Raw genomic sequence first — 23,932 nt, 5'->3', positions numbered from 1 at the left:
TGTCTTTTTCACATTAACGTAATTACTAAGATTTCATGTCAAGTGTTGGTTTCACCGATTCCTTCGTCAAAGAAGGCATCCTTTAATAGTTGAAACTCGGCAGCCTCTTTATTAGGTACACGCCTGGTCAAGAGAAAAAATGAAGCACGTATGAAAAAATAGTTGCGAGGTCAGCATATCTTTTGGTCATTGATTTATTTTCTTTCATAAATGGAAATTATGAGCAAAGAACGGTTTGGTTTGTTTGAATTTATTTTGAAATACACAAAAATATTCCTAAACACCGGAAACGGAAGTTGCTGTTTAAAGACAAGACTGCGGGCTCGCTTGAAGGAAAACAAATATGGTGTTTTGAGTCCTGCTTCACAAAGACCAGGTGATCATGGATGCATCTATAATGCATGAAATGCAAAAAAAATGCCTATTGACTAATTTAGAGTTACATTACCTTTTATACCTGCCGTTTCAAATTTGATACACACATTTTCAAAACAGTTTTCCTATAAAATATACTAGAAATATTACGTAATTTTACATTGCATCAACGGATTAACTCTTCATATTGATGTGTTAGTAAACATTTGTTTTTTTTCTTACCTTATCTCTTTCAAAAGTGGCAGAGTTTCCCTTCAAAAATCAGGCGTCTCTCGTTTCTTCTTTGTGGCAATCTCGCTGGATGACTGGACAGCCCTCTAATAAGTAAATTACTGCCCTCATGTGGATTATACGTGTAATGCATGCATCTGATCTATGAATCAATCAATGTTTATTTATATAGCCCTAAATCACAAGTGTCTCAAAGGGCTGCACAAGCCACAACGACATCCTCGGTACAGAGCCCACATAAGGGCAAGGAAAAACTCACCCCAGTGGGACGTCAATGTGAATGACTATGAGAAACCTTGGAGAGGACCGCATATGTGGGTAAACCCCCCCACCCCCTCTAGGGGAGACCGAATGCAATGGATGTCGAGTGGGTCTGACATTATATCGTGAGCGTCCAATTATGTATGATCTGATATGTCAGGCTTTTTATGTAGAGGGTTAAAAAATGTATGTATCACTTGCGATACGTTAGGCGTTTCAGGGTTAAACGAAAACCAAACCGTCTTTTTATATATAATTATTACTCTTTGACATGTAAAAATAATAACTGATGATTTAGAGGGCTCAAAAACTTCTGTATCGTTTACGATACGTTAGGCGTTTCAGGGTTAAACGAAAACCAAACCATCCAATCATCCATCCATCTTCTTCCGCTTATCCGAGGTCGGGTCGCGGGGGCAGCAGCCTAAGCAGGGAAGCCCAGACTTCCCTCTCCCCAGCCACTTCGTCCAGCTCCTCCCGGGGGATCCCGAGGCGTTCCCAGGCCAGCCGGGAGACATAGTCTTCCCAACGTGTCCTGGGTCTTCCCCGTGGCCTTCTACCGGTCGGACGTGCCCTAAACACCTCCCGAGGGAGGCGATCGGGTGGCATCCTGACCAGATGCCCGAACCACCTCATCTGGCTCCTCTCGATGTGGAGGAGCAGCGGCTTTACTTTGAGCTCCTCCCGGATGACAGAGCTTCTCACCCTATCTCTAAGGGAGAGCCCTGCCACCCGGCGGAGGAAACTCATTTCGGCCGCTTGTACCCGTGATCTTGTCCTTTCGGTCATAACCCAAAGCTCATGACCATAGGTGAGGATGGGAACGTAGATCGACCGGTAAATTGAGAGCTTTGCCTTCCGGCTCAGCTCCTTCTTCACCACAACGGATCGATACAGCGTCCGCATTACTGAAGACGCCGCACCGATCCGCCTGTCGATCTCACGATCCACTCTTCCCTCACTCGTGAACAAGACTCCGAGGTACTTGAACTCCTCCACTTGGGGCAGGGTCTCCTCCCCAACCCGAAGATGGCATTCCACCCTTTTCCGGGCGAGAACCATGGACTCGGACTTGGAGGTGCTGATTCTCATCCCAGTCGCTTCACACTCGGCTGCGAACCGATCCAAACCATTAAAACCAAAACCAAACCGTCTTTTTATATGTAATTATTGCTCTATGACATGTAAAAAAGAAACTGATGATTTAAAGGGCTCAAAAACTTCTGTATCACTTATGATACGTTAGGTGTTTTAGGGTTAAACGAAAGCCAAACCATAAATATTTCAAAGTGGCCTTAAATAAGTCAATACAAATGTCTAATTATTGCTCTTTCACATGGACATTTTTTTAAATTTTTTTATCTAAATAACATAAAAGTGAGGTGTGCAAATATGGTTTGTGTCATGGATGGACAAGGTCCAGTAGGTGTCCCTAATAAAGTGAGTATGTGCCTGCGCACAGGGTTTCCGCCTGCTTTGGATTCTGGACGTGCAGAAGACGCCGTGTGCCCGAGAAGCGGTCCTGCACGGAGCCGGAGGTTCTGTTGTTGCCGGACTGGCGCACTTTTTGGCCACGAGTGAGTGTGCACGCGCCATCGTCTCCTACACGCTGGATCGATTAGTCATGTCTGGACTCACCCGCTGACTGTGCAGGTCGCGTCAGGAGGTCCTTTGATGTCGGCATGGCGGGCTTCCTGTTGACCACCTTGGCTTCCTGGTCAGTCTCATTTCACTCGTCAAAACTACTTGGTACGTTTAGCCAGGTGCGCTGACAGGAAGTGTGTACGCGCGCAGGTCTTACTGTCGTGCGAACAACGCCAAGATGCGCGTGCAGCAGAGGATGATCCAGGACGGCATAAAAAACAAGGTGGTCTACGAGGGAACCAGTCTGGACCCTGCAGTCAGAACCAGAACAGAAGCGTCACCGGGCCCCTCGTGACCCCTCAGAGACTCCTCCTCAACTCCAAGCGGCTGATGTTTGTTGTTGTTGCCATGACAACCGCTTGCACCTGCACAGAAACACTGCTGCATGAGTGCCCATACAGGAAGTGTAATAAATATAATCATAAATGTCTCCCATACAAGGTGAGGACTTACTTGTTGCTATGGTTACAGTATATTTAAATCAGGGTTGTCCAAACTTTTTCCACTGAGGGCCGCACACTGAAAAATTTTCATATTTTTCAAAATAAACACAATCCTTAAGTTTTTGGGGTTTTTTTACCTTTAGTGCTCCCCTCAACCTCAGTCATAAAAAGTTTAAAATAAGTTTTTTTTTTACAAACTTAAATCTGTAGATCAACTTCAGATCTATCTGTCAATATAATGTTTTTATTTAATTTTTTATGACCTTTTTGTTAAAAATAAACTTTTTTTTCTGACAAAAAAAACAAAATATGCAATAATCTGACCCAAAAAATGTTCAAAGTGGAAAATGAAAAAGCCTAAATGAGTCAATAATTCATAACATTGATTTTGATTCATTATTATTTGAGCAATGCGTTTTAAAAATCCACTAAAATTCTTAGGGATCTTAAAGTTCCCCATTTATAACATTGTTACAAATAAATACATTTATTTTTTTACTTTCAGTTCCTAAATTTCCCGATCAACTTCAGATCTATCCATTGACTTTAAGTTTATATTCTTTTTTGTTTTTGTTTGTTTTGTGCCCTTATTGTCATATAAAACTTTGTTTTTCATGGCAAAAACCAAAAAAAATGCAATAATTTCCCTCCAAAATATTTCAAAGTGGCCTTAATTAGGTCAATAAATTATCACATTGATTTTGATGCATTATTATGTTTCGACCACTGAGTTAAAAAAAAATCCCATTGAAAAGGGATATAAAAGGGTCCCACTTATAAAAGTGTTAAAAAAACAATGTTATTTTTTTTATTATTATTCAACGATCAGTGATTCTTAAAAAACCTCAGAAAAAAACCTGGCTCTCCAAGTACCACCATAATGACCAACTTTATAATACAGCAGCATAGTAGGCCTAAGTGTTCATTAAAAATAACGCAGAGGGTTTTATTTAACAAGTATATTTAATATTTTTGGCCACAACATTACACACAGTTTGGACAGTATCACTGTGTTTGAATATAGGAAAAGAAAACACTGTACTTTCATCAAGCGATTCTTTGGCGTGCCACTAGATGGAGCCCTTGTACCACAGTGCTAGAATCCCTGATCTAAATCAACTTCAGATCTGTCAATGTAAAGTTTTGTACTTTTTATTTTGTATGCCCTTTTTGCTTAAGAAAACCCATTTTTTATGGCAAAAACGCGAAATATGCAATTATCTCCCCCCTAAAATGTGAATATGTAAGCAATTGGAGCCTTGACGAAGTAAATAATTCATAACAATTTTGATTCAATATGTTTTGAACAAGGGCAGTTTTTCCACAAGGATTCAAAAGGAGTTTAAAAATAAGTCCTATATTTTAATTGTTTGTTTTATGCGCTTTTTGTCACAGAAAAGTAGTTCTTATTAGTGCTTTTCTCAACTTTGTTCCCGGGGACATAAAAATGTTAAAAAACAAGTCATATTTTTCTTCAACGCTTAAATCTTTAAATCAACTTCAAATTGATCTGTCCATAAAAGTTTTTTTTTTAATGATTTATGCACTTTGTTAACAAAAACATAGTTTTCCATTACAAAAACACAATATGCAACAATTTAATTTTAAAGTTCGGTCAAATCTTTGGGTGTGTGTGTGGTCTGAAAAGAACAAATACAAAGAATGATCAAAATAAAAATAGGCAATATACTATTCAATAATGTAACGTAATATTTATAATAGTATATCGAATAAAATATAGTCTACATTAAGTTATAAAACAAATATTCAAACAAAGGTACATGGACTATTAAAACGGTCCATTCAACGTTGGTGATTTAGACAGCACTTTAAACGAAGTCTCTGGCGCCCTCTCGTGACGAAATAATGTAACTACCGGGTACGTCGTCATTGAAGAGAACGAATTTTGAGCCTCGAATTCTGTCTTGATGCAGAAAGATCGTTGCAACCGAATATGCGGCTAAAGCTACATTGAACACGCGTCATCTGCATTTTGGCACGATTAAAAGTGCTGTATTCGCCGTAAAATTAAATTTAAGGTGAGGAACAATGTTCACAGTCACTCATGAGCCCACACGACGCAGAGGACGTAGTAAACAGGAAATGACATCACAAACTCAATCGCCAAAAAAAGCACAGAAAATCTTACGTCTTAAAACTTCCCCACATCATTTTTCGTACTCAGATTGCTTTAATCTGTTGATCAAGTTCAGATCTATCGATGTAAAGTTGTACTTTTTATATTGTATGCCATTTTTGGTAAAGAAAAATTATGCAAAAAACTCCATTGTTAAAAATAAGTCATTTTATTTAGTTTATTTTTTAGTTGGTTTTATGCCTTTTTTGTTACAGAAAACTTAGTTTTTTATGGCCAACACACAAAATATCCTATATTTATTTAAAACAAATATTTCAAATTGGCCTTTAATAGATCAATAATTCATAACATTGATTTAGATTTTTTTTTTGGAGCAATTAGTTAAAAAAAAATCCCACTAAAATTCTCAGGGATCCAAAAATACCCCACTTATAAAAGTATTGTTTTTATATATATATATATATATATATATATATATATATATCCTGAATTATGTTCATGTTTAACAAAAATGTTTATCATACAGTCACGTAAATAAAACTCACTTTGTAACAAAACGGAAAATAAACTGGAGCAAACAAATAGCCTGGCAAAGTCAAAAACTGTTGCGCCTCCACTCAGCAACGCCTGAGCATGATGAAAGCCCCTCCCCAAGTAATCTTTCACTTGGCCTTGAGCCAACCCCTTAGTGACGTCATGAACTTGACAGACAGATATGTCTCTAACATATACATATATATATATATATATATATATATATATATATATATATGGTTTTTGTCACAGAAAACTTTGTTTTTTATGGCCAAAACACAAAATCGCCAATGTTTTCCCCAAACATTTTCAAATTGGCCTTAAATAGGTCAAAAACGTATAACATGGATTTTAAAATATTTTTGATCATTGAGGTTGTTGTTTTTTAATTCTCACTAAAATTCTCAAGGATCCAAAAAAGTGACCCATCTAAAACAAAGGATTGTTAGGTTTCAAGTGAATTTTTTGAAATTATTACTTATTTATTATTAATACAATTGCATGTAATGGGAGCCTTAAATAGGTAAATAATTTATAACAAAATTGATTTTGATTCTATTTATTTATTTTTTTAAACAATGACAGTTGTAAAGAAAAAAACAGTTTTGTGTTGTTAGTCAGAATTGCAACTTTTCTCGTTACATTTCACCTGTCAGCTTTTTTTGTGCCACTTTTTTTTTTAAACGGATGTTTTGCGGGCCGTTAAAAACACTTTGGACACATCTGGTTTAAATCATGCTGAAGGAAGTGTGCAGGGCTGCACCCATATATGGTCAATATGCAAATGACCCAACATTTTATTGTAAACAAACAACAAGTGTAAACAAAGATACATCACAGTGGCGTGGTGTCAGAGGAAGGCGTCACACCACTCCTTCAAACATAGGGCGCAGGCCGTCGCCTGGCGGCCGTTTGCGCCACTGATATCCTTGAACCATTCGGCGAACAATTCCGAGTCCTTCTTCAGCAGCAGGAACTGCCCCAGCAGCATATTTGCCTGAACGCAACACACGTCAGGACAACGCGCACACTCTTTGTGAGACGTTCAGGGGTCATGGGACAGAAGTACCTTATCGAAGCCTTGTCTGTTCAGATTGACGCCCAACGTAGAACCGATACCGGAGAGCGTGGTGACGGCCTTTTCGCCCATCGGTTCCCGGACGAAGTCTCGGTGCTTCTGCGACGTGGTCGACATCTTGTGTTCCTGCTACACGATGATGCGTTCACGGAGCTTTAAAATCATTTGCCAGGTTAGAAAAAAAAAAATATTTCGACGTCTACTTTAAAGTGGTAATGTAGCTCGCTTAACTCGACTAAAAGTTAAAAGTCGTGATGGTTCGAGTTTATGACGAATTCACTTGAGGTGTTCTCAAAGTTTCAGCAAGTGGCGTCAGCAGAAAATAATTTTATTCACTCACCTGAACGTGAGGGACGCCGCAAAAATCACCGAGTCACACACCGGAAGAGGTTTAATCCGAACCCCCGGAAGAGAAAGCCTCGTTGGTTGTTGACGTGGTCACGTGATCACAATGGCGACATTGTTCAGTAAGTTTGATTAAAATGTCATCGTTTACTTATATTATACTCGTCTATCTTATATTTGGCATTTTTTTTAATATCAATCATAATATCCTGTGCCAATGCGATGTTTAATCATATTCGGATTTCTTTCACTGAACTTTGAAGTTTTACGTCAATGACGCGATGACCACGAAACGACGCTTGGCGGCAGTGCAGTACTGGCTACAAAGTCTAAAGCTTTTTTTTTATTACTTTTTTTTTTAAGTTGGGAGTCCCAAGAGGAAGTTAAAACAAATGTGTTTTATTTATTTTCAAGTTGTCTAAAAGAAGCAAACTGTAACAGAAGAAAAGAAAAACAAAGTTCAACGATCCTAAAAAGTGATTGTTGGGCGGTGGCTCACTGTGCGGTGGGATGAGCTGTGCCCAGGAAGTCGCTGAAAGACAAAGAAAAAAGTCCATCAGGAAGTGAGTGTGGGCGTGGTCCAAAAGGGGGGAGGAGCCAACCTGAGGATGTGGGGCAGCTGCGGGCTTTTGTAGATGAACTTGTGCTTGTAGGCCAGCGACGAGGGGAAGGGAACAAACTGCACCTTGTGACCGCTCAGGCTCTTGGAGCGGGCGGCCATGTTGTACAGCTGCACGGCGACAACAACACCAACATGTGACCTGCTCTCAGCCAATCCCCTTGCCAGCCCCTCCTCCTACCTTCTTGCCCAGGTGGAAAGGAACCACGGCGTCGTCCTCGGCGTGGAGGATCAACACGGGACAGGAGATGTGATCGACGCTGCACACACACACACAGATGCAGTTCCTGTCTCTTCCACTAGAGGCCGCTGCTCCGACTGAGCATATGTATCAGGAGGTCAAAGGTCACTCACTTGTCGTCGCTGGCGAAGCGGATGTTGCTGGCGCTGATGGCGTCCAGGAAGAACCAGTCGAAGCCGGGCAGGTGTCTGTACACCTGCGAGAACGACGAGAGGCGGTCATGTGACTCCCTGCCGTCGGCGTGGGAGGGGAGAGGGGGACGTTACCATGGAGAAGGGGTGACTGCGGGCCTCCTCTCGGATGTTCGTGAACGGACTCTCCAGGATCAAAGCGTCAGGAGGACTTCCTGGAAGAAGATGGTGGTCTTAAGCGTGACCTCCACGTGTGTGTGCGTGTTAGAGATGTGCGGATTGATACTGAAATATCGACACCGCCGATACCAGATCTTAATGCTCCGATATCAATGACTTTAGTTCAGGGGGGGGTCCAAACCTTTCCCACCAAAAGTCAAGTATGGTAGGCCATTTTGATATCTTTTTATTTCTTAAAAATTCTAAAAACAGTTTTTATATATTTTTAAAGACCGAACTTTGTATTATAGCTGACTAAGTATTTTATGATTAAGTATTAGAATCGAAAGTGGAATCGGAACCAGAAAAATCTCATCAATTCCCATCCCTAGTTAGAACATTTCAACTTTCTAATTTTTTGGTCTTTTTTCCCAAATATTTACTGTTTTTTTTCCTATGTAAGAATAGAATAAAAATAATATGATCGTGTAACTGCATAACCTAGTGTGTCAAAAATGATGCCTGTTTAAAAATATAGTTGTAATTTTTCAAAATAATAATTCGAAAGTTAGCATTATTTTATTTTTTAATTAACTAACTAGACTGTTTATATTTTAAAATACATTTATTTTGAGAGTGTCTAATATTTTAGATCAGGGGTGTCTATACATAAATATTTTTAAATGCTATAAACAGATATATATTTTTCATAAGTTTGTATTATTTTATGTATTTTTATTTATGTTTTAACTAACTAAACTTTGTTTATACATTAAGTATATTTTATTTTGAGAGCGTCTAATATTTTAGTTTAGGGGTGTCAACATTTTTCCACTAGAAAAGTCAAGTATAGGGGGGACATTTTGATATATTTCTTTAAAAAAATGCTATAAACAGATATATATTTCTAAAGACAAAACTTTGTCTTATAGGTGACTTAAGTGTGTGTATTAATTATTAGTTGGGACATATCAGCTTTTTCTCATTACATACCATGTTTTCCTTCTTTTTTTTTAACTTTTTCACTGTTGTTTTTTTCTCCCATGTAAGAATAGAATAGAATACAAGTAATAATAAGATCGTGTAATTGCATAAGCCAGTGTGTCAAAAATTCTAACTGTACAAAAATATTCAGGTTCAGTTACATATTTAACAGAACAGTTGTAATTAATTAATTCACAAGTTAGTATTATTTAAAACATTTTAAACTAACTAAACTTTTTTTATATTTTAAATATTTTTATTTTGAGAGCTTCTAATATTTTAGATCAGGGTGTTTAAACTTCTTGCACCTGAAAGGTCAAGTATGGGGGGGACATTTAGATATTTAAAAAAATACATATATATATATATATATATTTAAAGACAAGACTTTGTATTATAGGTCACTAAGTTAATTATTAATAATTATAAGTTAGAACATTTCAGCTTTTTCTCATTACATACCAATCATTTTAATTTTCCTTACATGTGTACTGTTGTTTTTTTCCCCATGTAAGAATAGAATCAAAATAATTGATTGTGTAACTGCATAACCTAATGTGTCAAAAATTATGCCTGTACGAAAATATTCATGTTCAGTTACATAGATAACAGAACATTTGTTGTAATTTTTCAAATTAATTCCTAAGTTAGTATTATTTTATGTATTGTATTTATTATTTTAATTTATTTTTAATCAACTAAACTTTGTTTATATTTTAGGTATATTTTATTTTGAAAGCTTGTAATATTTTAGATACTTTTTCCACCTGAAAAGTCAAGTATGGGGGGACATTTTAGTATATATATATTTTAAAATGCTAAAAAACAGATGTATATATTTAAAGACAAAACTTTTGTGTTAAAGGTCACTAAGTATATTATTAATTAATTAATTAAAAAAAGTTGATCTGTTTCTTAATACATTCCCATTTTTGCTCTTTTTCTTACATTTTTTTTTAGATAGACATGTTATTTGAAAACTGTTTAAAATGTAGCTAACATGCTAGCTATATTTGCACAAAGTATCGGTATCGCCGATACCAGCCTGAAATTTACTCGGTATCAAATCGGAAAGAATATCAGTGGTATCGCACTTTACCTCTGTCACACAGCTGTCTAACCAGGTTGGTGGCAACCCTGGAAGAAAACAAAAACAAAAGATGCCACATGTAAACAATGTGGAAGGCGGGGCTACAGACAGCGTGTTGCGTTCAAGTGCGCTGGTTACCCCGTCCCCAGCGAGTGTCCCCAGATGTACAGTGGCCTTTTGCCCCGCCTGTCTTTCAGCCAATCGTACATGAAGAGAGCGTCTGATGTCATCCCCGACTCTGAAGGGTACCCGTCGGAATCCCCCCAGCCTGCTCGCACACACACACACACACGTCAGTAGGAAGGTCTCAACGCGGTGGTAAGCGTGTCTCTCACCCCGGTAATCAAACGTCACCACGTGGTATCCTAACGAACTGAGGACCTGAAAGAAGGCAGGCGACGTCATTCAGGTAGGCTGCCCTCTGCTGGTCAACACTATTGTGCGGAGGTGAAAGGTCAGGTGTTACCTTGTACAGTTCAACTCTGTGGTCGCCTCCTCTACATACACACACACACAAAGAAAGAAGTCAAACAGGAGCACAACTTTAAACAAGATGGCCGACATTTGTTGGCATGTGTTTAAGAGCGGGTCACCTGGTCCCTGCGTTTCCATGGAGATAGAGGATGGCTGGGTGGGCGGAGGTTAGCGTGGAGTCAAACCATTCTCCCGGTTTGTCCTCAGCGTCTCGCCACATCTCAGCGGGAACAGTGTGCCTGACACACAAATCACATACTCGCCGATTTAAGAATAAATACATTTCAAACTAAAATAGTACATAAATATTAGAAAATATACTTATTGTATGTATGTTTATGTTATCATTACTTACTTAATACACATTTTATTGATTTGTAATGTTTACATAAATACAATTATTAAATTGTTCATTGACTGCCAAATGTACAGACGTACTTTATTATTTAGTATCATATTTAATGTTTAGATTTATTAATTAGTATCATATTTAATGTTTACATGTATTATTTAGTATATTTAATGTTTACATGTATTATTTACTATCATATTTAATGTTTATATGTATTATTTACTATCATATTTAATGTTTATATGTATTATTTAGTATCATATTTAATGTTTACATGTATTATTTACTATCATATTTAATTTTGGATCTATTATTTAGTCCATTCATCCATTTTCTACCGCTTGTCCCTTTTGGGGTCGCTGGAGCCTATTTCAGCTCTAATCGGGCGGGGCCACTATTATTTAGTATCATATTTAATGTTTTGCTGTATTATTTAGTATCATGTTTAATATTTGGATGTATTATTTTGTATCATATTTAATGTTTACATGTATTATTTAGTATCTTATTTAATTTTGGATCTATTTGGTATATTTAATGTTTAGATGTATTATTTAGCATCATTTATGTTTAGATGTATTATCTAATATTTAATGTTTGGATGTATTATTTAGTATCATATTTAATGTTCGAATGTATTATTTAGTATCATATTTAAAGTGTGGATGTATTATTTAGTACCATATTTAATGTTTACATGTATTATTTAGTATCATATTTAAAGTGTAGATGTTTTATTTAGTATCATATTCAATGTTTACATGTATTATTTAGCATCCTATTTAATGTTTACATGTTTTATTTAGTATCATATTTAAAGTGTAGATGTTTTATTTAGTATCATATTTAATGTTTACATGTATTATTTAGCATCCTATCTAATGTTTACATGTTTTATTTAGTACCATATTTAATGTTTGGATGTTTTATTTAGTATCATATTTAATGTTTACATGTATTATTTAGTATCATATTTAAAGTGTAGATGTATTATTTAGTATCATATTTAATGTTTGGATGTTTTATTTAGAATCATATTTAAAGTATGCATGTCTTATTTAGTACCATATTTAATGTTTGGATGTTTTTATTTAGTATCATTTAATGTTCACACGTATTATTTATTATCATATTTAAAGTGTAGATGTATTATTTAGTACCATATTTAATGTTTACATGTATTATTTAGCATCATATTTAAAGTGTAGATGTTTTATTTAGTATCATATTTAATGTTTACATGTATTATTTAGCATCCTATCTAATGTTTACATGTTTTATTTAGTATCATATTTAATGTTTACATGTTTTATTTAGTGTCATATTTAAAGTGTGCATGTTTTATTTAGTACCATATTTAATGTTTGGATGTTTTATTTAGTATCATATTTAATGTTTACATGTATTATTTAGTATCATATTTAAAGTGTAGATGTATTATTTAGTATCATATTTAATGTTTACATGTATTATTTAGCATCCTATTTAATGTTTACATGTTTTATTTAGTATCATATTTAAAGTGTAGATGTTTTATTTAGTATCATATTTAATGTTTACATGTATTATTTAGCATCCTATCTAATGTTTACATGTTTTATTTAGTATCATATTTAATGTTTACATGTTTTATTTAGTGTCATATTTAAAGTGTGCATGTTTTATTTAGTACCATATTTAATGTTTGGATGTTTTATTTAGTATCATATTTAATGTTTACATGTATTATTTAGTATCATATTTAAAGTGTAGATGTATTATTTAGTATCATATTTAATGTTTACATGTATTATTTAGCATCCTATTTAATGTTTACATGTTTTATTTAGTATCATATTTAAAGTGTAGATGTTTTATTTAGTATCATAGTTAATGTTTACATGTATTATTTAGCATCCTATCTAATGTTTACATGTTTTATTTAGTATCATATTTAATGTTTACATGTTTTATTTAGTGTCATATTTAAAGTGTGCATGTTTTATTTAGTACCATATTTAATGTTTGGATGTTTTATTTAGTATCATATTTAATGTTTACATGTATTATTTAGTATCATATTTAAAGTGTAGATGTATTATTTAGTATCATATTTAATGTTTGGATGTTTTATTTAGAATCATATTTAAAGTGTGCATGTATTATTTAGTACCATATTTAATGTTTGGATGTTTTATTTAGTATCATTTAATGTTCACACGTATTATTTAGTATCATATTTAAAGTGTAGATGTATTATTTAGTATACTAAATGTCCAGATGTAATGTGTGTGTATATATATATATATATATATATATATATATATATATATATATATATATATATATATATATATATATACACACACAGTATATATATATATAAAAAAATAAATTTTTTAAAGTGTAGATGTATTATTTAGTATACTAAATGTTCAGATGTAATGTGTGTGTGTGTATATATATATAATAAATTAGATTTTACATATCGCTTTTCTAGACACTCGAAGCGCTTCACAGAGAAGTGAGAACCCATCATTCATTCACACCTGGTGGTGGTAAGCTACTTTCATAGCCACAGCTGCCCTGTGGTAGACTGACGGAAGCGTGGCTGCCAGTTTGCGCCTACGGCCCCTCCGACCACCACCTATCATTCATCATTCATTCACCAGTGTGAGCGGCACTGGGGGCAAGGGTGAAGTGTCCTGCCCAAGGACACAACGGCAGCGATTTGGATGGTAAGAGGCGGGGAGCGAACCTGCAACCCTCAGGTTTCTGGCACGGCCGCTCTACCCACTACGCCATGCTGCCCCTATGTATATACATATACACGCACACACTTCTAGAAGAATAGAATAAAATAGAAAGTACTTTATTGATCCCTGGGGGAAATTCAGCTAAGACATCAGGTATTGTATGTGTGATAGTGGTAGATGATGGGGTACTGTAACTGTGGCATTCGCTGCACACCCACTTTGTAAATAAGGGAAAAGCAAATGTTTTATTATACTTATTAGATGCTGATTAATATTATAATAATCATCTGACTCACACACGCACAGTGACACACAAACCCTAATGTTCCTCTATATCAGTGGTTCTTAACCTGGGTTCGATCGAACCCTAGGGGTTCGGTGAGATGGGCTCAAGGGTTCGGCGGAGGTCAAGACACACCCGACTCATCGTGTAAATAAAAACTTCTCCCTATCGGCGTATTACGGATACGGCAACAGCAGAAGTCAGACTGATTTGCAGGTGTGTAATTTGTTGTGAGTTTATGCACTGTGTTGGTTTTGTTGTTTGAACAAGGTGATGTTCATGCACGCTTCATTTTGTGCACCAGTAAAAAAAAAACATGGTAACACTTTAGTATGGGGAACATATTCACCATTAAAGGGGAACATTATCACAATTTCAGAATTGTTAAAACCATTAAAAATCAGTTCCCAGTGGCTTATTATATTTTTCGAAGTTTTTTTCAAAATTTTACCCATCACGCAATATCCCTAAAAAAAGCTTCAAAGTGCCTGATTTTAACCATCGTTATAAACACCCGTCCATTTTCCTGTGACGTCACATAGTGAAGCCAACACAAACAAACATGGCGGAAAGAACAGCAAGCTATAGCGACATTAGCTCGGATTCAGACTCGGATTTCAGCGGCTTAAGCGATTCAACAGATTACGCATGTATTGAAACGGATGGTTGTAGTGTGGAGGCAGGTAGCGAAAACGAAATTGAAGAAGAAACTGAAGCTATTGAACCATATCGGTTTGAACCGTATGCAAGCGAAACCGACGAAAACGACACGACACGACAGCCAGCGACACGGGAGAAAGCGAGGACGAATTCGGCGATCGCCTTCTAACCAACGATTGGTATGTGTTTGTTTGGCATTAAAGGAAACTAACAACTATGAACTAGGTTTACAGCATATGAAATACATTTGGCAACAACATGCACTTTGAGAGTGCAGACAGCCCAGTTTTCATCAATCAATATATTCTGTAGACATACCCTCATGTCAGCAGGCCAGGGAAGCTAGGGTCAATATTCTTCTCTTGACGGTGTGAGCCAAGACATCCAGGGGGTTTAGCTCGCTCGTCTGCGGGAACAAACTGCCGCCATTGCTTGCCGTGCTACCGAGGGCCTTTGTCCCTGAATTGCTCACACACTCCGGCAGATTCAATGGGGGTCTGGCGGCAGATTTCTTTGACTTTATCGTTGGAAATGCATCTGCTTTGAGTGTCGCAGGATATCCACACATTCTTGCCATCTCTGTCGTAGCATAGCTTTCGTCGGTAAAGTGTGCGGAACAAACGTCCAATTTCTTGCCACTTTCGCATCTTTGGGCCACTGGTGCAACTTGAATCCGTCCCTGTTCGTGTTGTTACACCCTCCGACAACACACCGACGAGGCATGATGTCTCCAAGGTACGGAAAACAGTAAAAAAAAAACGGAAAATAACAGAGCTGATTTGACTCGGTGTTTGAGAAAAGGGCGGATTGCTTCCCGTTGTGACGTCATCGCTCCGAGAGCGAATATTTAATTCGCCAAAATTCACCCATTTAGAGTTCGCAAATCGGTTAAAAAAATATATGGTCTTTTTTCTGCAACATCAAGGTATATATTGACGCTTACATAGGTCTGGTAATAATGTTCCCCTTTAACATGCAAATTAATAACACATTGGCTCTTAACTATTCATTATTAAGTACTTATTAATGCCTTATTCGGCATGGCCTTATTATAACCCTAACCCTGGCCCTAACCCTAACCAAATACCTCCAAATTAAGTCTTTGTTACTTAGAATATGTTCCCCATACTAAAGTGTTACCAAAAACATATAACTTTGTCTTGAATTTGGAAAAAAATAACATTTTATTTTTCACTAAAGAAGGGTTCGGTGAATGCGCATATTAAACTGGTGGGGTTCGGTACCTCCAACAAGGTTAAGAACCACTGCTCTATATCTATCTATCTCTCAATCTAGATAGATAGAGCGATAGAGAGATAGATAGATAGATAGAGAGGAACATTAGGGTTTGTGTGTCACTGTGCGTGTGTTAGTCAGATGATTATTATAATATTAATCAGCATCTAATAAGTATAATATAACATTTGCCTTTCCCTTATTTACAAAGTGGGTGTGCAGCGAATGCCACAGTTACAGTACCCCATCATCTACCACTATCACACATACAATACCTGATGTCTTCTAGAAGCATATATATATATAATGAATGTGTGTGTGTGTGTATATGTACTACATGTGTTTTAATAAATGTGAGACATGAGGACTAACCACACTCCAATCTTGAGTCCTTCTTCAGGCTCCAAGTAGAAGTTGTGCGTGTGATTGAGTCCCACGTCCGCAGGTCGATTGAGGTCGACGAAGAAGGGAATCTTAACTGAGGGGTTCAAAGGTCACGTGTTGATCGCCACGACAAGACTGGCGGCGGTCATGTGACTCACCAAAGTTGAGGAAGATGAGTTTGGCCTGGATGGAGGGACACAGCTTGACGATGAAGGGGATGCAGACGTAGACCACCAGCAGCCACGATGCCACCCTCCTCATCTTCGACATCACGCCCAACCTGACGCGGCAGAGACGAGAACATGACGGAACATTCCGGAACCCAGAGTGGGGGGTCAAAGGGGAAGAAGCGACGGCCATCACATGAGGAAGGCCACATGGAGGTCAGAGGTGACACAGGAAGTTTTATTTGTAATCCGGAGCTCAGTGACCAGAATAGAAGAGATTAGACTAGCAGAGGACTTGATGGAACAGGAAGTGACGTAAGGAGACGACAGAGTTCGGTTGCAGCAAGTCAACCAGTCAAACCAGAAAGTTGGAACTGGTCCAGCCAGGTCCACTTGCCGCTCGTACGAACACGTTCAGCTGATTGCGGCTTTATGAACAAAGGAGTAGAAAAGCTGACGTGATGGAAAGGAAATGTCTGACCTCCTGAAAGGCTTCATGTCGTGCTGCTGAGCAGGGCCCAACCCACCGGCCTGCCTCACATCCACCTCGGCGTCCTCTGCGGGCTCCTGGCGCTCCTCTTCCACGGTCGACGACGTGTCCCGCTTCCGCATTGCTAAAGGGCCGCTGTGAAACGCCTTAAAGCGGAAAGCAGCCGGTGGGCGGGCGCTGTGGACCTGTCGGCGCCGGCTGACGGAGAGTCATTAAAGCCGGGGAGCGTGCGGCCGAGTCCCCGCTGAGGACCGCAGCCAGCGTCTCAGCAGCAGCCAATCACAGCCTGGATTTACTACCACGTGACCACGCCGTGCTGCATCCACTGTCCCGAGGGCGCGTAGGAACAACTGCAACGTTATTAATCAGGTTGACGACGCCTTCAGGAGCACCTCGTTTATTTAAATGTCAAATAATTAAAACCAACTAAACACGTTTTTTACCAGCTAAATAATTACGAATAAAAGCCGGTTTCCGCCACTAAAAGAACACCCCAACGGTAAGTCATAATTATAAGATAAAATGTCATGATTATGTGATAAGAAAGTCATAAACATGAGATAAAATCATGACTGTGTGATAAGAAAGTCGATGTTATGAGATAAGAAAGTCATAAACACGAGATAAAAAGTCATACACACAAGATAAAAAAAAGTCATAAACACGAGATAAAAAGTCATGATTATGTGATAAAGTCGAAATGTCTTATGAGATAAAAGTCATAATTACGAAATAAAAAGTTTCAATTATGAGGGGGGGGGAAATCATGATTGTGTGATAAAAAAGAGTCGATATTGTGAGATAAGAAAGTCACAAACACGAGATAAAAAGTCATGATTATGTGACAAAGTCGAAATTATGAGATAAAAGACATAGTTACAAAATAAAAAGTCTTAATTATGAGGTAAGTCTTATAAGACAAAAGTCATAATTATGACAGTTAGACTTTGGGAAAATTATATGGTTGCAGTGCAGGTTTTTACATATGCAGTAACAAAAGTAAAATGTAATGGAAAAAGAGAGTGCAGCTGGGATAGGCTCCAGCACCTCCTGCAACCCATGGGACCCATTACCTCCATGCTTGGCACTCAGCATCAAGGGTTGGAATTGGGGGTTGAATCACCAAAAATGATTCCCGGGCGCGGCACCGCTGCTGCCCACTGCTCCCCTCACCTTCCAGGGGGTGATCAAGGGGATTGGTCAAATGCAGAGGACAAATTTCACCACACCTAGTGTGTGTGACAATCATTGGTACTTTAACTTTAACTTTAACTTTAGTGTTTGGGGCACCAACAATATAAAAATTTTCACCAAACATGCTTGCAAAACTTTAAAGAGTTTTCGTGCATGTTAAGTGCCTCAAAAATGTGATCAGAGTGGGAGAATAATAATAAACGCTATAGAAGCCCTATTTATGAGATAAGAAAGTAGAAATAATCATATGAAAAGTTATCATTTCCAGTCGAAATAATGAGATAAATCATAATTATGAGATTAGAAAGTCCAAATTGGGAGATAACAAATTCATAATTATGAGATCAAACATTTTCTGTAATGATTTTCTCGTGTGCTAAAAAGTGTAACACTGTAGAGGAAAATATGATCTATGTTGCTCATAAGATGGATCATTTCTTCTTCTGTTAAATATTGGTACTGCGTTGATGTATTAAAGACTAGATCTTGCGTCTGGATTTAAAATTGATCTCAAGCCACACTTTGACTTTCAACATGTTTGAAAATGGCACATCTTGTAAAATATGATAGCAATTATGAAATAAAGTGTTGGAAGCAAGATTATATGATTGTTAAATATGCAATACAATGTTGAAAGTAAGATTATATGATTGCACAGGTTTCCAAAGTGTTTGACTTGTGTTTAATAATTGAGTGATGGCACCAATAAAAAGGAAATCATTAAAGATGACTTCGGAGCAAAAAACTAATTGTTGTGCATTTATTTTGTGAGATGAAACATATGCAATTGCAACTTACACAACAATGTCTTATGATGATGTAATCACTCATTGTAATGTGAGAATCTACATTTGAATTGTACATGAAAATAAACATGTAAATATTTCCAAATATGTATTACATATTAAAATCTCTACAGTTTCCAAACAGTATTCAGTATAACTACTATAGAGAAAGAAAAAACAGAGCAAGGGATAACATTTGAAAGAAAACAGGAAATGCAGCATCATAAAACACATTACTATTTAGACTTAGACTTAGACAAACTTTAATGATCCACAGGGGAAATTGTTCCACACAGTAGCTCAGTTACAATGATGAAAAGTGTAAGGATGGAAAGGACAATGCAGGTATGAATAGATTAAATATAGCGATATAAAATATAACATATATATATGTAATATTTACATAATATATGTACAGTATATTATATATACTGATATATTATATTATGTCTATATCATATATACAATATATAACAATTTCATGTACAATATTACAGTATATGTGACAGCTGCTTGATTTAATTTAATGATTTATTTGTTTTTCTTTTTCATCAGTGACTTCTATTTTATCACATTCTAGTGTAAACTGCGCCACAGTTAAACATTACAAGACATTAGCTGGCAGTTTTAAAAACAATAACACTTTTGTTTATGATGTGCGTGCGCACTGCAAAAAGTGAAATCTAAGTAAGATTAAATATCTCAAATAAGGGTGATATTTGCTTATTTTCTGTCTGATAAGATAATTCTTCTCACTAAGCAGATTTTATGTTAGAGTGTTTTTCTTGTTTTAAGGGTTTTGGTCCTAAATGATCTCAGTAAGATATTACAGTTTGCTGCTGAGATGTTATGACCTATATTGAGTAAAACATGCTTGAAACTAGAATATCAACTGATGCTAAGCTGTGTCATCAACACTCACAAGTATAAAACTACTTTTTTATAGTAATAATTTCTTACTTCAAGCACGAAAAAAAAAATCATGATGCCAGGCGCATATCATTATGTCAAGATAATGGCACGAGCATTTACTTAATTTAAGAATATTTTTCAACATATTGAGCAAAAAAGGTCTATTTTTTTTTCTACCAAGAAAAGTGCACTTGTTATTAGTGAGAATATACTTATTTTAAGGTATTTTTGGGTTCATTGAGGTTAGCTAATTTTACTTGTTTTGGAAAGTCTTGACAAGATGAATTTTCTTGTTCTATTGTCAGATAATTTTGCTTAGTTGAAATATAATACCCCTAATTTTTGTATTTTTTTTTTCTTGTTTTTGAACACTGACTTTTTGCAGTGCGATGCTTTGCAATGTTATCTTATACTAATATTTAGTCTACCAGGCTCAGCTTCACCGCATATAGTTATGCATTCATTGCTTCGCTGCGAATGTTGTTGTTTTTTTAAAAACTTATTTTGTCGCAATTTTCCAGTTGCGTAGTCGTTGGTTGCCACGGCAACGACCCCTGGCTTCAAAACAAACGTCCTGCTGTCAGCATGTTAGCCCCGCGGCGACAAACTAAACAGCCAGCACTTTTTAAAGAACGTTTGTCGAGTGTCCACAATTTAATAACTTTGAATTAAAACATAGACTTCGTCTCTAAGGTTGTGAACTAATGTTTGGATTGTTTGTTGACTGCGTATTTTTAAATGGAGGAAATTAAGTTTGTTCTAAAGACGTCGCCGTAGTATCACGTGAGTGCATCAGAATGAGCGTCCTATCAAATCGGGCGCATTAACGTCACGTGACCACAACACAGGAAGTCGCCTTTGGCGCCAAAAGCAAGTGTTTTTTTTTGCTGCTGAGTTGAGCAGATCTCACTTTTTTGGACCTTTTGTTGATTCCTTTGTTTGTTTGTGATGTTTTGTGAGAAAGCCGTCGAGTTGATTCGAGAACTTAAGCGGATGAATGACGGACAACTTCCTGCCTTTAATGTGAGTTACAAAGGTTTTCACACACTTTCACGTGTGTATGTGTGCATAATTATTACGAAGGGTCAAAATGGGACAATAAATATATAATCGTTAAAGTTAAAGTACCAATGATTGTCACACACACACACTAGGTGTGGCGAAATTATTCTCTGCATTTGACCCATCACCCTTGATCACCCCCTGGGAGGTGAGGGGAGCAGTGAGCAGCAGCGGTGGCCGCGCCCTGGGAATAATTTTTTGGTGATTTAACCCCCAATTCCAACCCTTGATGCTGACATGTAATTATAATTGGAATTAAACACTCCAATGTCTTATTTAATGTGTCATTGATGTATTTAACGTAAATGTTCAATTAATTCTATAATATTAACATAAGCATTTAATTATCGGTTTGATAGTTTTACAATTTAATGATTTTTCCAAGTATCAACACTTCATAATTTTTTTTTAAATCTGTAAACTCAGTAAATCATGAAATATATCAATAAATCGTGAATAATGAAACAAATGGGACAATACATCTTTAATTACTGCCGTGTCAAGCATTTATAATTAGAATAATTAAATACATAATTGTATTATTTATTGCCAATAATTTAATGTAAATGTACAATTAATTCAATAATCATTTAACTATTGGCGTAATTATTTCACAATTTAAGGATTTTTCCAAGTATTTCTTGAACTTTTGTGGCAATATTTTATCTGTAAACTCACTAAAACATGAAATAGTTAAATTAATTGTGAATAATGAAACATGGGACAATACATATTTAATTGCTGCTGTGTAAAGCATTTATAATTGGAATTAAATACATAAGTGTGTTACTTAATGCCAATAATTTAATGTAAATGTACAATTAATTATATGCTAATTTAAATGTTGGTTTGGTTATTTCACAATTTAAGGATTTTTCCAAGTATTTCTTGAACTTGTGTGGCAATATTTTATCTGTAAACTCACTAAATCATGAAATAGTTCAATAAATCGTGAATAATGAAACATATGGGACAATACATCTTTAATTGCTGCTGTGTAAAGCATTGATAATTGGAATATTAAATACATAAGTGTGTTATTTAATGCAAATGTACAATTAATTATATGCCAATTTAAAAATGTGGGTTTGGTTATTTCACAATTTAATGATATTTCCTAGTATTTCAATCAATCAATCAAAGTTTATATATATAGCCCTTAATCACAAGTGTCTCAAAGGGCTGCAGAAGCCACGACATCCTTGGCTCAATTTTATGAACTTGTGTCAATATTTTATCTGTCAACTTACTAAATCACGAAATAATTCAATAAATTGTGAATAATGAAACATTTGGGACAATAAATATTTAATTACTGCTGTTAAACATTTATAATTGGAATTAAATACATAAGTGTGTTATTTAATGCCAATAATTTAATGTAAATGTACAATTATATAATCATTTATTGGTTTAATTATTTAACAATGTAATGATTTTTCCAAGTATTTCGTGAACTTTTGTGACAATATTTTATTTGTCAACTCACTAAATAATGAAATATATGGTATAATAAAGCTGTAATTACTGCTGTGCCAAGTAATTTTAATTGGAATTAGGTACATAAATGTATTATTCAATGTTTCATTAATTTATTAATTTTCCATTATTTATATAATCATTTAATTATTGTTTTGATTATTTCGCGATTAAATGATTGTTTCTAAGTATTTCATGGTGTGACTATTATCTGTAAACATACTAAATCATAGATACAATATATAATTAAATGAATAATTATTTAACTTACATCAAATACATAGCCTCATTTAATAATACATTTATGTATTTTATTTAAAAAAAATTAACACATGTAAATATTTAAAGATTTCATTTTGTTCCATTTGACCTTTTATGTATTACTTTCACAATTTAGCAAATACATAAAACAATGTTTTAAATTACATTGTAGTATTGACTGTTCGCAAGAAAACATTTGATGGTTGTGTGGAGAAGAAAAAAAGGAAATTATCTTGTGCAGGATGATGGTGTGCGCCAGGTGCTGCAGGAGATTGAGTCCTTGTACGACCAAAACCAGAGCGACGTGTACGTCCGGCACACTTCGACACAGCGCCAATGATGGAATCTGTGATGGCTCAGCTGTTTTGTCTTCCAGTAACGAGACCAAAAGCGACCAGCGAGCAGATTTGATCCCCTCCATCAGACTGCGTCACTGCTGCCTGCTGCGGAACCAACGCTGCGTCGCCGCCTACCTGTAAGCCACACACACGACACGCGTTCTTCTCGGTCACCCGACGCTATTCCTCCTTAGGTACGACCGCCTGTTGAGGATCCGGGCTCTGCGCTGGGAATACGGCAGCGTGCTCCCCGCCAGCGTGCGCTTCCACATGAACGCGGAGGAGGTGCGTGCGACATGTGAACGTCTCACGCGGATGTCCACCACCGTTTCTCACATTTATGCGGGCTGTGTGCAGCTGCAGTGGTTCGCGTGCTACAAGAAGTCTCTGGCGTCGTTCATGCGCTCTCTCGGAGGCGGCGGCGGGCTGGACATCACTCAGGACATGAAGCCGCCGAAGAGTCTTTACATCGAGGTGAAGTGTGCACGTGGTTCTCCGTGCCAATATTCACCAGGATTGATCTGACCTACTTGGACTCCGTGCAGGTGAGATGTCTGAGGGATCACGGCGAGCTGGAGATCGATGACGGGACCGTAATCCTCCTCAAGAAGAACAGTCAGGTCAGCTCTTCTTCTACGCCACGCTTGGCTTCTCCATCACAAAGTCACGCCGCACTCTTCTGTCCACAGCACTTCCTGCCACGGTGGAAATGCGAGCACCTGATTCGACAAGGCGTCCTGGAGCACGTCATGTCCTGAAGACTCTCACGCTTTCTTTTTTTTCTTCTTTTTTAAACTGATGTGAATAAATGTTTGGCCACGAATAGCTTTGTTTCCTGTTACCATGACAACCGCGGTGCAGTCAGATAACACTAGCAAAGTCAGACA

The 23,932-nt window shown here is 36.7% G+C and overlaps 4 protein-coding genes across 6 annotated transcripts in view; 2 read left to right on the top strand and 2 right to left on the bottom strand.

Annotated features, from left to right (window-relative positions):
• The window catches only part of cox20 (cytochrome c oxidase assembly factor COX20), a 3,242-nt gene extending 300 nt beyond the window's left edge, over positions 1-2,942 (top strand). Inside the window, exons 2-4 of the mRNA XM_061967497.2 lie at positions 2,330-2,444; positions 2,521-2,584; positions 2,662-2,942. Of these exons, the coding sequence (XP_061823481.1) occupies positions 2,330-2,444; positions 2,521-2,584; positions 2,662-2,806 (324 nt within the window). The 3' untranslated portion in view covers positions 2,807-2,942. The remainder of the gene's footprint in view (positions 1-2,329; positions 2,445-2,520; positions 2,585-2,661) is intronic.
• Positions 2,943-6,367: 3,425 nt separating this feature from the next.
• On the bottom strand, positions 6,368-7,241 carry LOC133610813 (barrier-to-autointegration factor B-like). Of its 2 annotated transcripts, none has more exons than XM_061967463.1 (3): positions 7,005-7,241; positions 6,656-6,817; positions 6,368-6,583 (listed from the first exon to the last, which is right to left on the bottom strand). In XM_061967463.1, the coding sequence occupies exons 2-3, from the start codon at positions 6,779-6,781 to the stop codon at positions 6,437-6,439; spliced, it is 273 nt and encodes a 90-aa protein (XP_061823447.1). In that variant the 5' UTR covers positions 6,782-6,817; positions 7,005-7,241; the 3' UTR covers positions 6,368-6,436. The 2 variants fall into 2 exon arrangements, with proteins under 2 accessions (XP_061823447.1, XP_061823455.1); XM_061967471.1 differs by having other exon boundaries at positions 6,656-6,793.
• Positions 7,242-7,392: 151 nt separating this feature from the next.
• Positions 7,393-17,291, bottom strand: abhd12 (abhydrolase domain containing 12, lysophospholipase). The gene is made up of 13 exons (XM_061967451.1): positions 17,006-17,291; positions 16,516-16,637; positions 16,346-16,451; positions 10,827-10,946; positions 10,700-10,730; positions 10,569-10,614; positions 10,372-10,501; positions 10,243-10,280; positions 8,136-8,215; positions 7,983-8,065; positions 7,810-7,888; positions 7,612-7,739; positions 7,393-7,541 (listed from the first exon to the last, which is right to left on the bottom strand). Exons 1-13 carry the CDS (start codon positions 17,134-17,136, stop codon positions 7,505-7,507), a joined length of 1,131 nt encoding a protein of 376 aa, XP_061823435.1. The 5' UTR covers positions 17,137-17,291; the 3' UTR covers positions 7,393-7,504.
• Positions 17,292-20,755: 3,464 nt separating this feature from the next.
• On the top strand, positions 20,756-23,868 carry gins1 (GINS complex subunit 1 (Psf1 homolog)). Of its 2 annotated transcripts, XM_061967439.1 has the most exons (7): positions 20,756-20,928; positions 22,949-23,013; positions 23,084-23,182; positions 23,240-23,330; positions 23,403-23,519; positions 23,591-23,665; positions 23,735-23,868. In XM_061967439.1, the coding sequence occupies exons 1-7, from the start codon at positions 20,854-20,856 to the stop codon at positions 23,801-23,803; spliced, it is 591 nt and encodes a 196-aa protein (XP_061823423.1). In that variant the 5' UTR covers positions 20,756-20,853; the 3' UTR covers positions 23,804-23,868. The 2 variants fall into 2 exon arrangements, with proteins under 2 accessions (XP_061823423.1, XP_061823416.1); XM_061967432.1 differs by having other exon boundaries at positions 23,240-23,519; positions 23,591-23,868.
• Positions 23,869-23,932: the final 64 nt, after the last annotated feature.

The sequence above is a fragment of the Nerophis lumbriciformis genome, linkage group LG02 (genome assembly GCF_033978685.3).
Source record: "Nerophis lumbriciformis linkage group LG02, RoL_Nlum_v2.1, whole genome shotgun sequence".
Taxonomy (NCBI): Eukaryota; Metazoa; Chordata; class Actinopteri; order Syngnathiformes; family Syngnathidae; genus Nerophis; species Nerophis lumbriciformis.
Note: the sequence above shows the minus strand (reverse complement) of the source record. Positions and strands in the feature narration are given on the sequence as shown.